We start from the raw sequence: 12,526 nt of genomic DNA, 5'->3' as shown, positions 1-12,526 counted from the left end.
GAACGCGCATCCTGGAACGCCCTCGCCTGCCCAGAGGGAGAGGAAACCGCTTAGGTCCAGCTTTCTGTTCAACAAGGCCAGGGCCACACCAGGATCTGTGTCCGGCCCCTCTCCCTCCCGCTGTGCGATCTGCGCAGGGGAGGCCGTGTATATGCATGTCTTGATTACAGCTCGTTGCCTGGCGACTGATGGGGGCGGAGCGTGGCGAGAGTAGCGAGGGGGTGCGGAGGCCTGGCAGTCCTTTTGAATGAGATATTGTTTAGCGGTGGAACACAGCTGGGAAACATCAGGACGCACGGAGCTGCACACACGCGACCCAAAGCACACACAAGCTTGGGAGCACACATGGGAGTGCACGGCGTTTACCACAGCACGGGTCAAGCGCAGTCTGGATTGTTCTGGGTCTTTTCGCCTGTTCTCTCCACTTCTCCCTCTGCTTTTGGGCCACGTTTATTTTGTACTTTTCCCCTCATCTGTGGTTTTGTTTGTTTCTTCTCCTATGTCCCCTCTTTTTCGCTCTTCCTCTTTCACTGTTTTTGCGTTGCTCCCGTCAGGCCTCCCACCGTCTGGCTTTAGCGATGCCTAACGGCCATCCCGTCTCGGGTCACTTAGTTCCCGCACAGAGAGATGTCCTTTAACGACCTTGTCGCTACCTCGTCTGGACCAGGGTGGTGCTCAGTGGCCATTACTCTGATCAGATACTCCGATACGCTCCTGTGTGTGTGTGTGTGTGTGTGTGTTGACATGCACTGACACACACTTCACTCATCATCTGTCTCTTTTCCTCTTCCCCCAGTGTCAACCTGAGCTTCTGCTTTTCGGCCAATGGGAAACACCTTCCAGAGAAACTAGGTGAGCCAGCAGGTCACATCTGCGCCCCATTAAGCCCATACAGCAGAGCTATGCGAAGGGTCACTGTGCAGCGAGATGAGTCCCTGCCTGGCCCCCCTTAAACGATGTTTCACTGTCTCCTGGTGGTGGTGGTGGTGGTGGTGGTGGGTTTTTGTTTGGCCACATCAAACGTAGAAAGTAAAACACAAATAAACAAGCGCTCTCCAAGAAAAAAACAACAAAAAAACTTCCAACATGCTGAATCCATCAAAAAGAAAAAAGAAAAATGGTGAGAACGTTCAGACAGCACAGATAATACGAGTGTAATAGATACGTTGTAGATGATGCAACGTACTGTCCGGCTAGCTAGTCTGGGCTAGCTGTGGTACCCAACTCTGCCACACGTCCCGCTTCGAGGGGGGCAACCCCGTGACGCATACAGTCCCGTTCTGAAGGTCCCGCACCTGACATCCTTTTGGAGTGTCCCTGACAGCGATGAGCTGTGTGTTCCCATGTTCAGTCCTTTAATGGTGTGCGCGTGCGTGTGTGTGTGTGTGTGTGTGTGTGTGTGTGTGTGTGTGTGTGTGCCCTAGCATTTAATGTTGAGGTGCAGTTGGACAGACTGAAGCAGAAACAGAAAGGAGCAGTTCGGCGGGCGCTCTTTCTGGACACCCAGCAGGCTAGTCTCCAGCGGAAACTCCACGTGCCCACTGATGGCAAACTCTGCCACGAGACCAAGATCTACCTCAGGGTGAGTCTCTTGCGCTGAGAAGAAAACACGTTAGCCACGTTCTTAGCATCTTGGCGTAAGATAAAGTACTTCTTAAGATAAGTGAGAGAACTGGTGTTTTCCCTCTGTGGAACAGTCTGATTAATTAAACATCAGAAAGACCTTGAATTAAGTCTATCAGATCCCTTTTCTTTATGAACTAACCTCCAAACTCCCGCTGTCTCTGGTTCCGGTTCTGATTCTTCTCTGGCTGGGCCGGAAGGACGAGAAGGAGTTCCGGGACAAGCTCTCGTCCATCTTCATCGCTCTCAACTTCAGTCTGGACCCGGAGGCTGCCGCTGACCAGCACGGTCTCCAACCCATCCTCAACTACCAGACTGCCCAGGTCATCGAGCAGAAGGTACGGCCCGACCCGCACCAGTTCCGGATCCGTAATGGGCATAACGGAGGCCCTCGCGTTGCTGGGATCTCGACTGAACCCCCCCCCCCCTCTAAACCCCGCCCCCTCCCCCACTCTCGACTGTAGTCAGCCCGTCTTCCACGTTTTCAAAACATACGTCTGGGAACTGCTCCAAGGGTCTGGAAAGTGGTGTGAAATAGGGGTGAAAAATCCAAGGCATGGACTCCAGGGAAAGATTTGCGTTGTCCCGCCAGGAGTGGCAAACCGGGCCGGCCCGGGGCCGCGTTTTGTGCAGCTCGCCGTTGGTGTGGGGGGTGGGGTGGTGCGTGCCTTCCTGTTTTCTGGGTGGAGCGCTTCCAGACCATGTGGCGTCTGGTTAGAGTTTGTTTGCACTGTGCCAGTTTTCCTACGGTCGTGAAAGCAGCCCCACTGTAAGATGAAGCTTTGTTTGTGTTCGACATGTGACTGTACACCATATGGAGGGTGGGGAGGATTTTACTCTGAGCTCCTAGAGCACAAGGTCCCTTCTAGAGAGTGCGAGTTCCCTTCTTTACTTTCATCAGCACATTACTGACTCCATGGTTTACTGATTTTCCTGAAAGGTGGAGGTGGTTCTGTGTTTGCCGTTGTACTGGATTTGTGATCTAAACTCCTGTAGCTTTTGTCCGTGAAAGTCCGTGTCTGATAGTAGAGCGAATTCCGGTTCTTAAGTGAGATGTGACACTGCTCTGTGCAATAAACAAGCACAATACGCCTTCTGTCCTAAATGAATATAAAGGGAGTTCAGCCATAGAACATACCTCAAGCCTGTGTGTGTGTGTGTGTGTGTGTGTGTGTGTGTGTGTGTGTGTGTGTGTGTGTGTGTGTGTGTGAGTGTGTGTGAGTGTGTGTGAGTGTGTGTGAGTGTGTGTGTGTGTGTGTGTGTGTGTGTGTGTGTGTGTGTGTGTCAGTTCCACTGACCATCCTTCCCTGCACTGTAAGAGTGAGAGATCACCAACGCTTCTCAGTAACATTTTTCTTGCTGCTAATTTTCTCCACATGTTGCCATGGGCCATGGTGGAGTTCCGCGTTCACGAACTGCTGTTCCGAACACACGGCCTCCCCAGAGCCTGCAAAATATTCCAATCCGCACATGCAGACTTTGTGCTGAGTAAAAAAATGTGCTTTGTGCTGAGTAAAAAAAATTGTTTATCGGCATTCCGACCGTGTTTGTTGCCAGGAAGCAGTGACCTTTGCATTGACCTGTGACCCCACATGTGCCCTGGTTATGCTTTGTGCGTAGCTGAAAGAGCTGAAACACCACCAGAAGTAAAAGACCGTTTTTGCTCTTCATTCCCAAATGCCGTTGGCTCGATGTTTTTTTGTTGTTTTTTTTTTTATTGCACAGTTTGGTGCGTGCGATGCTAGAACTGACCAAGTGACACTGCTTCCGGATTATTTTGGATATTTACTGTCTTTTTTGGATAAATATATTTACCAGCCCTGGGGGAGGGGCAAGACGGGAGGCCAGCACGTGGCTTCAGCGAGTCGTATGGCGGACGGCCTCCTCTGCAGCCTTAATTAGAACCCAGCCAGGCCTGATTACAGGCAGGGTGCTGCTCTCTTTCTAATCTGCTTCTTCTATTTCTTGTCCCTACATTCATCCCCGTGCACGTCAGGATCGCCGCTTCATGCGGAAGCAATTAGCCGTGCCAGGGCTTTCCACCCTCATCATGCTCGCTGAGGTCCTCGCGATTCTCTACAGGCGCGCGTATGCGTGTGTGTGCTCGGGAGGAGATGGGTGGTAGAGCACGCGCCCAGCGTGTGGTTCATGGCGGCCGGCTTTAATGTGGGTTATGGGCCTCATCTGGTGTGGATTTTGGTTAAGGGTTCTGTAGCCTTGTGACCTTCAAGGTACAGACCAGACAGACATGTACACGTCTTCCTTACAGACACACACACAGAGTAAGGTTTGCATTGGATGCATATCACTTTCATTTTGCATCTAGTTGTTGAAATGGCAGCAGACTGTTTATGAGGGGGTGTGTGAGTCACCAGGTATTTTCACACTAGAACAGTCATGACATGTGTAAAAAATCCCCTTTTATCTCTTTCTTAAATCACTCTCTGGATTAATGACATGGCCTGGATTTCCCCCAAAAGCTGTGCTGTGTGAATATTTTAATTAGAGTCCATTTTATTCCCCTTACACAGTGTCTCACTTGTATTCCAGGCCCAGATCTTGCTGGACTGTGGAGAGGACAACATCTGTGTCCCTGACCTGAAACTCTCGGTGCACGGGTAAGGTGACGTCCCGCACACGCACACTGAGGAATAGTCATCCTGCTGTACGCACCACGGTCAGGGAAGCCAGCTTGAGCAGTCTCTGGCACGAGGAGAATAGGCCTACTCCCGCTACTGTTTAGTTAGAAAAATATTTCGGATGAATCACTCACTTTTTTGATGGTGAAAGTGTTCCCAGGTGTGATTAGTGAGCAAAACACACGTGTGTGCGCACACAGTAAAACGCACAGTAAAAACAGGAAGGAGAGCTGAGCTACAGGTGTGTGGAAGGGGCAATTATGCCATGTGGGGGGAAACACACACACACACACACACACACTCAGATGAAAGAGTCTGGTTCTCTCTCCCCTTCCACTCCAGATCGAACATCCAGCACAACTCTGGTTTCAGAAGCACGACTTCTTGTAACCATAGCAGCACGCCTCCCCGCCCTCTCTTTTACACACACATTTTCCTTCCTTTCCAAACAGATGGCATTTCTTTTTGTTAGCAGAGCTTACAGAGCCATTCGCTTCCCCGTATCATTCCTCAAAGTTCGGAAATTTGGCATTCCATAAATCTGAGCAGAGCTGCTCCAACAGGGGGCGGGCGGACGCCGGGGCCCGCCTGTGGGACGCTGCTGGAGAACGGGTCTGTTAGCACTGCGCCTAACACCTACCCAGGCCTGTAAACTCTGACGCTCCAAATCGATCATACCTGCCCTGCCCTGCCGCGCCGCGCCCTTTCCTCGGGCTGTGGGATAAGTGCGACCCTGGCGTGTAACCCCGCTTGGCGCGCTGAGCGTGAGCGCCTTCACGGCGCAGCGCCTCAGTCCTGCGGCGACGGCTGAACGTCGCACCGTATCGCGTTTGCCAAGTTGGCTGGTAATTGGAAGCGCCTGCATCGTATGGAATTTCTCATTGTGTTCGGAGCTGTGCAGGGAAAGCAGGAAAGGAAAGTGTGTGTGTGTGTGTGTGTGTGGAGGGGAGGGACTTGGACACACAGGAGGCGGTGTTTTACAACCTCACTCTCTGCTCCACCGCCTGTTAGATTTTACTGCTCCATTGGAAAGATTTTTTTTCTTTTTCTTTTTTTTTAAAGAGGAAGGTTTGGGGCGACTGCTGTGTCTCTCGTCTGTTCTCTGTGTGTTCAGCAAAGAACATGCTGGAAGCATCGTCGTCGTCAGTCCTTAGCATGAAGTTTTTGACTCCCGGTGTAGCTGCTTGCAGTTTGCTATCTTCATGCTCACTCCTTGATATTTTTAATACTCTCTCTCTCTCTCTCTCTCTCTCTCACACACACACACACACACACACACACACACACACACACACAGAATTGATATTTAACCATAAGTTAGCCACTGTTTCAGTTTTTCTGCTTTCCGCAGGGACAGGAAGGAAGTGTACATGGGCGACGACAACTCGTTGACCCTGACCTTCAATGCGCGCAACGACGGGGGCGGGGCCTACGAGGCCGAGCTGTACGTGGTGCTGCCCCCGGAGGCGGACTACAGCGGGATCGCCCGCAAAAACGAGGTGAGTGGTGGGGACGTGTCCACGCAGGGCTCCCCTGTTCACATCTGCAAGCCAGACACGACCTTTAACCCTGCCTGGTTCTGCCTGCATCGTTTCTTCGTAGTTGCCTGGCCTTTCTATGAACGCTTGAATAGCAAGATATAACATATTCAGGGCGGCATATGCGCACTCAAAAATGAAATGAAGAAGAAAATAAGTGTAAAATCCTGACTGCTGCTCACTGTCTGATGCTTGTTTTTCTCCAGAGTCTGACTCAGCTCACCTGCAGCTATGAGACAGAGAACCAAACCCGCTACCTCAGTTGTGACCTGGGAAACCCCATGAAGTCTGGCACCAACGTAAGCCCTGCCTAGGAGTCTCTCTCTTTAGCCTACGGCTGCGTGTGTTGGTTACGTCTGCTTGATGAGCGATCTTGAAACTTTCCTCTTGCCAGTAAACCTTTTCTCTGTCTGGCACATACTCTGGGAGCCTGCGTCCCATTGGGTGTAATCATTTGCGTTGCAGGACAGACTTGGCAACACGAAGCCAGTGCTTGCGCAATGCAATCAGGAAAGCAGGAAGTGACAGCCATTTTGGCTCTGCTCTCTTATGGCTTGGAGTTTCCCTAATGGTTCCCTGTAGAGGAGGAGACCACTGTGGCTTTTTTAATAGAAGTGGGCAGGAAGCCTATGAATAGGGTAACTGTGCAAACACTAGACCACCCCCCCCAGGTGCTTTTGCTGTTTGGTTGGATATCATGACGGTTCAGCTCTGTGCTGTTTAGGTCTGGTAGTCTGGTAATCGTAACTGAAATCTTAACTGATTTGTTTACATGTACATTTACATTTATGGCATTTAGCAGATGCTCTTATCCAGAGTGACTTCCAGTGCTTTGTCATTTACTCACAGAATACATCCTAGTACAGTACAGTAGGTTAGAGACCAAGATACCAATGAACTAGAATACTGTAGAAATACAGGGATCACTGCTGATGACTAGAAGTACAAAACACATCTCAGACAACAATCAGTGCAATAAACAATAAGTACTAGAGTTTGTTAGTCAACATTAGTGCAAGCAACAATACTCTACAATAAGTACTAGAGTTGGTCAACATCAGTGTAATAAACAATACCCTACAATAAGTACTAGAGTTGGTCAACATCAGTGTAATAAACAATACCCTACAATAAGTACTAGAGTTGGTCAACATCAGTGTAATAAACAATACCCTACAATAAGTACTAGAGTTTTAGTTAGTCAACACAGGAGCAGGGTCAGTGGTCCTTTAAATATTCCACAAATAGACGGGTCTTCAGTCTGCGTTTGAAGACTGCAATTGACTCTGCTGTCCGGACAGCAAGCGGAAGTACGTTCCACAACCCAGGAGCCAGGACAGAGAACGATCCCAATGCTTGTCTTCCACGCGATTTCATCGTTAGCACTTAAGAGGTCCAGGACAGCGGTAGTCTGACTCTTCGCAGTGGATTGCCTGAGCGTACAGGCATCCGGTGTAGAGATGAGAGAACCAGAACCCTTTCTTTTGGCCATGATTTAAAATTTGCGTGAATGTGAATGTGGCTTGGCTGGAACAGTGAAGAGCAAACCACAGGTGTGAAGTCAGTGCCGTGACAGAGGTGATCTCGGGCTCCAGAGGGTGAGCGCATACCCCGCTGACCTATGGTCAGTGCATAGGTCCCCTGGTCCACTCGCAGGGTGTCTGTGAGCAGGGTTTAGCCCTGATGCACTCTTGGTGCCAGATCGTGGTGTGAAGAACGTGTTGACACTTTTCTTTGTCTCCCAGCTGTGGGCGGGGCTGCGTTTCACAGTGCCACGCCTGAGGGACTCGGGCAAGGTGGTGCAGTTTGACCTGCAGATTCGCAGGTATGAACACCCACGTCCCCGCACACACAGACGCGCACCAGCACATGCACACTATTCTATTTTCTGCACCCCCACCCATGTTCAGTATTCCACATGCAAGCGCTGATGTGCTTTGTGTTCCTCTCTTTCTGCCCGTGTGTAGTAAAAATGAGAATAACTCCCAGAGTGAAGTTGTCCCCTACAAACTGGAAGTGGTGGTCAAAGCGGATGTCATTTTACAGGGGTGAGTCCACACTCGCTGGGCTGCTGTCTTTCTGGTCCTCCTGGGTCCTGGCGTGCTTGCCGGTGCTTTCCTTGGGAAGAGCACACTGCCCTTGTCTCACTCACTCACTCTCTCTCTCCCTCTCTCTCTCTCTCTCTCTCTCTCTCTCTCTCTCTCTGCCCACCCGTCTCTCGCTCCTAGTGTGTCCCGACCAGATAAGGTCTTCTTCCCACCTCCGAACTGGAAGACTTCCAAGAACGTGGCCATGGAGCAGGAAGTGGGGCCTCCTGTGGAGCACATCTACGAGGTATGACCTCAGGGCAGGGGGCACGCTGGCTGGGGTGGTCTGCAGATTCCTCTGTCCGCAGCTGCCCAGATGAGTCAAGAGGTTTCCATGGAGACCGACCTCACGAGCTTCACTATACTGAAAAAGCACAAGACATTTTTTTTGTCTTTTCACTGCTGTTTCTATAATTGCGGGGCAGGACAGACGTGCGACGGCTGTCGCCTTGTATGCATGTAATCATGAAACGTGTAATCACGGTGACCCCCCCCCCCCCCCCACAGCTGGTGAACAATGGTCCGAGCCACATCAGTCACACGCTTCTCCAGCTGCAGTGTCCTATGGGGGTCCAGGGCCAGAAGCTGATGTACCTGCTGGAGGTGACCACGGAGGGGCCGGTCAACTGCACCACGCACAGCGTGGTCAACCCCATGGGCCTGAAGGTAAGGCCCACGGCGTGAGGCGTTAGTGTGGGTTGCCCAGACTAAACCATGGAGCTGGTAATGTGCAGGGTGGTGGTTTTAGTTGCAAGCTGTGCTGGGCCGGGCCCCTGTTATGCTGTGTTTTCGATGAGGAGCCTGCGGTGTTGCTGACGTGGGTGGGAATATACAAGTGCGTGCACACACACACACACACATATACACACACACACACACACACACACACACACACACACACACACACACACACATATACACACACACACACACACACACACACACATACCCAGGGTTATCTGAGGAGCGTGCAGATGGGTTCTGGCATATTTCAGAGACACTTTGAGAGGGAAGAGCCTGTTAATGACTAAGTGAATTAAAACCTGCAGGACATCTTCACTCCGACCCAACCCAGTCCACCCACATGTACACAGACGTACAGTAAACACACACACACACACACACACACACACACACACACACACTTCAGAGAAACCCTCAGTTTTTTTCATGCTCTCTCTCATCGAGACACAATCACACATGCGTGCGTGCTTGCACATCCACGCACAAACCCCTCAGATTCAGAAATACGCCCGTGGCTTATAAGAGCGCACGAATATGACCCCCAACCCCGCCCGGTGACGGCCGACCCGCACTTCGGTCAACTCGCGGCCCTTCCAAACGCGCTGACCCTTCTGCTGCTCTCCCGCACGGTTCATCAGTCATCTGCTTCATATCCCACTTCCGTACACGTATAAACACAAACTATCGGATTCGCCGAAGCCCTCCCAGATTCTCCGTCCCATTGGCTTTGCTCCCTTTGATGGGTCACTGCTCACCTCAGAGGGCCCCGCACAGTTTCTTTCCTGCCATGGCTGTGTCTCTCTCCGCCTCGTCTCACGCCACTCGCACACTGTTGCTCTGTTACCAAGTCCGTGTTTGGGTGTTTGGCTGTGAGGACCGTGCGGTCTGATCTTTGCCCGGTGGGGAAAATTTTGGTGAAGTTTGGATGACTTCTGCTAACACACCCGTGTGTGAACCTCTCAGAGCGAACTGATCTTGCTGAGTCAGAGGGTGGTTCACATTCAACAATGAGGTCAGCGTTTGCGAGGTCCAAATGGGTGGTGATATTCTGCTCGAAGTCCTTTCTCTTTTTTAACTTCCTCTTTTTCTCTCTCGCTTTCGCTCTCTCCGGCTTCTTGTCGCCTCTCAGCTCCAGCAGTCGTCTACGGCGCGGCCGTCAGTCCCAAACCAGAGCCACCACATTGAGAAGCGGGAAACGCAGAGAGGGGAGCAGACCCAGCTGAACAACCTGGTGAGCCCTTGAGCACTGGTCACGCCCCTCCAGCCTTGTCTTTCTCCGCTGACCGGCCCACTGATGATGAGGAACCTGTGAGGGAGCCTCCCAAAGCGCCATTCCCATGACTACCCACCTTTGGGTGAACCCAGAGGACTAAGCCCGGGCCATTAAGCAATGTAATGAACCGAGTCGGGGCTTGTGGGGTTAAGGATCTGTTCTGGCTGACTGTCCTACTTGAAAGGGCTTCTGGAGGTACGCAAGTAACCTCATTACCTTCAGTAGCGTCGGGTCGCCCAGAACGCCTCCCCTCGCGTCTGCTGCAGTCAGCCTTCGTCGTCAGGCAGCAAACGGAGGCCGTTGTCTTGCGGGCCGCTGCAGTCGATCGCCCTCGTCCGTCATCCCTGAGTTCCACCCCATGACCTTTAGTTTCTCAAGGGTGGTTTGTTTCTCAGACTGTCATGGGTTTTTTTTTGTTTTTTTTTTGGTGGGAGTCTAGGAGAGCTGTCAGTAAGAGGCGGAGACGAGTACGAGCTCGCTGCACGCATGCACATGGGATAAATCTCGCGTTTGGCGTGCACCAGCTGGGCTAAGGTGATGAGTAGGGTTCCTGACAAACTTGCCCAACGTCAGATTATGATCCTTGGGTGGGTTTACAGGACGGCTGAATGCATCACAACTGCAAACCTACAGCTCGTTTCAGATGATGGTTTGCGGGTCGAATGTAGTACGTGACCTTGAGTCTGTAAAAGTTTCCCTCTTCCCCGTTCCACGCTTGTGTGTTTAGACAGTGGCGGAGGCTCCAAGCAAATCCCTCGCAAGAATAAGGCCCTGTTCTGGATGTCTGTCTTTTTAGCTTCGCTGAATAAGAGGGGACATGCAGGCGAAGTCGTTTATGAGTGCTATGATCCAGCCAGCTCCTCCGTGCCTGAGGCGGCCAATCAGACGTGTCGGGAGGAAACGGTCTACTTCTTTCTTCTTCCTTCTGTGGATCCTTAAATCACCCTGAAGGACAACTGGCTCTCCACAGAACCCCCCCTGATAAAATCACCGCTATCTGAACTGTCTCCCCACTGCCGTAAACAAACGACTTCTCCTCATGGGTGTCCGGCAGATCGGGTGGTCTCGTAAAGGCCTGGAGTGGCAGCAGGAAGTGCGTGTGCTCTCGGGCCAACTGCGACTGCTGGCAGGGTTTTTCTGGGACTGGGGTTAATTGGAAGCAGCCCTTGTGCAGGCGGCCCAGCGCTGGGGCTTTTGTCGCTGTTCATGGCCTCCGCTGATGCCGCTGGTCTGAAGGTTTGAACCGACGAGTGGTAGCGCACTTGACTCGCTGGGCCGTCAGGTAGTCATGCTCGGAGTGAGCTCAACGTGAGGGCCTGACTTCTGGAAGGAGGAAGTTGTATTTTACGCACTTGCTCTTACTGTCTCTTTGATACAAAGAGTGTAGTGAATAGTTCAGCAATTGGTCCACAAAGGCAACACCCAGAAGTAGGAGAAACACGAGCCAATCAGATACAGCCGGAGGGTTCGTGGTGGTCCGGCTGGTCTGACGGACATGCAGACGAGCCAATCAGATACAGCTGGAGAGTCCGTGGTGGTCCAGCTGGTCTGAAGGACAGACGAACAGGAACTCTCCTTCGGGGTGGAGTTGTACCTCTCGGCAGAGAAAAGAAACACAGAGTTAGTTAGCTCTGAGCTCTGTTTGGAACGCACTGGACACATTTGGTTTGGGGGGGGGAGCGTTTAACATTGACTGACATACCCTGAATGTGTGTGTCTCAACTGCCCTTGTCCCTGTGCCTCGGTGACAGTCCTGCTCCAGTGTCGAGTGCTGGACTCTGCAGTGCGACGTGGGTCTGCTGAAGAAGGGGACCAGTGCCATCCTGCACGTGCGATCGCGCATCTGGGCTGAGATGTTCATGACAGTAAGTTGCGAGACGTCGCGAGATGTTGCGAGACGTTGCGAGACGGGCGCTGGTAGCTCAGTGGTTACGGTGCCTTGAGCAAGGCCATTAACCCTCGATTGCTCCAGTTGTACGTTGCTTTGGATAAAAGCGTCAGCTAAATGGCGTAAAATATAAATGTAAATGTTCACCATGAGTGCTGGCCACACGCGCTGTACATGGGGGCAGTCCCAGTGCCAGTACCATTCATCAGACCCAGGGCCATGTCTCAGACCTCCAAGATCTCAGATTATGGGGTTTTGTTTGTCTGACCGTAGGGAGATCAGACTCGAGACCATCTTCTGGGGTTTATTCAGTCTGCGAGTATGGAGGGAACTTTAAAGGCACAACTTAGGAACATGAGATGTGTGCGTGTGTGTGTGAAGGAAAACTCAGGCCCCACTCAGGAACTGGAGACTCAGGAGCGTGTATGTGTAAGTCAGACAGACGATATCTCAAAACAGGAGCTCTTGTGGGAAAGACTGTACATGCTCTCTGCAGGCTGAGCCAATACTGGGCCTGTGTGTGAGTGCATTGAAAATTCATTAGCTGGCAGTTTGAGTTCTCATAGGATTGGAATGTCCCTGCGCGTGTGCAAGGACCGAGGCCAGACAGACACATGACCAAAATGAACGAATGTCACCACCTGCTGTTCATTAGTGGAATCGCAACCGTTTTCCTTCAGCCCTTCCTATTTAGTACTATGGATTTGCTCACTGATATTCCCAACATTTTTCTA

The 12,526-nt window shown here is 51.6% G+C and overlaps 1 protein-coding gene across 2 annotated transcripts in view; it reads left to right on the top strand.

Annotated features, from left to right (window-relative positions):
• itga5 (integrin, alpha 5 (fibronectin receptor, alpha polypeptide)) overlaps nucleotides 1-12,526 on the top strand; it is a 35,030-nt gene that overhangs the window by 19,335 nt on the left and 3,169 nt on the right. For both annotated transcript variants that reach the window (XM_035521358.1, XM_035521359.1), the window contains exons 16-27: nucleotides 797-852; nucleotides 1,425-1,582; nucleotides 1,824-1,961; nucleotides 4,174-4,241; nucleotides 5,614-5,761; nucleotides 6,007-6,099; nucleotides 7,546-7,625; nucleotides 7,768-7,848; nucleotides 8,029-8,134; nucleotides 8,395-8,553; nucleotides 9,761-9,862; nucleotides 11,656-11,769. In XM_035521358.1, coding sequence (XP_035377251.1) covers nucleotides 797-852; nucleotides 1,425-1,582; nucleotides 1,824-1,961; nucleotides 4,174-4,241; nucleotides 5,614-5,761; nucleotides 6,007-6,099; nucleotides 7,546-7,625; nucleotides 7,768-7,848; nucleotides 8,029-8,134; nucleotides 8,395-8,553; nucleotides 9,761-9,862; nucleotides 11,656-11,769 — 1,303 coding nt within the window. The remainder of the gene's footprint in view (nucleotides 1-796; nucleotides 853-1,424; nucleotides 1,583-1,823; nucleotides 1,962-4,173; nucleotides 4,242-5,613; nucleotides 5,762-6,006; nucleotides 6,100-7,545; nucleotides 7,626-7,767; nucleotides 7,849-8,028; nucleotides 8,135-8,394; nucleotides 8,554-9,760; nucleotides 9,863-11,655; nucleotides 11,770-12,526) is intronic.

This window comes from Electrophorus electricus, chromosome 22 (genome assembly GCF_013358815.1).
Source record: "Electrophorus electricus isolate fEleEle1 chromosome 22, fEleEle1.pri, whole genome shotgun sequence".
In the NCBI taxonomy this organism is placed as follows: Eukaryota; Metazoa; Chordata; class Actinopteri; order Gymnotiformes; family Gymnotidae; genus Electrophorus; species Electrophorus electricus.
Note: the sequence above shows the minus strand (reverse complement) of the source record. Positions and strands in the feature narration are given on the sequence as shown.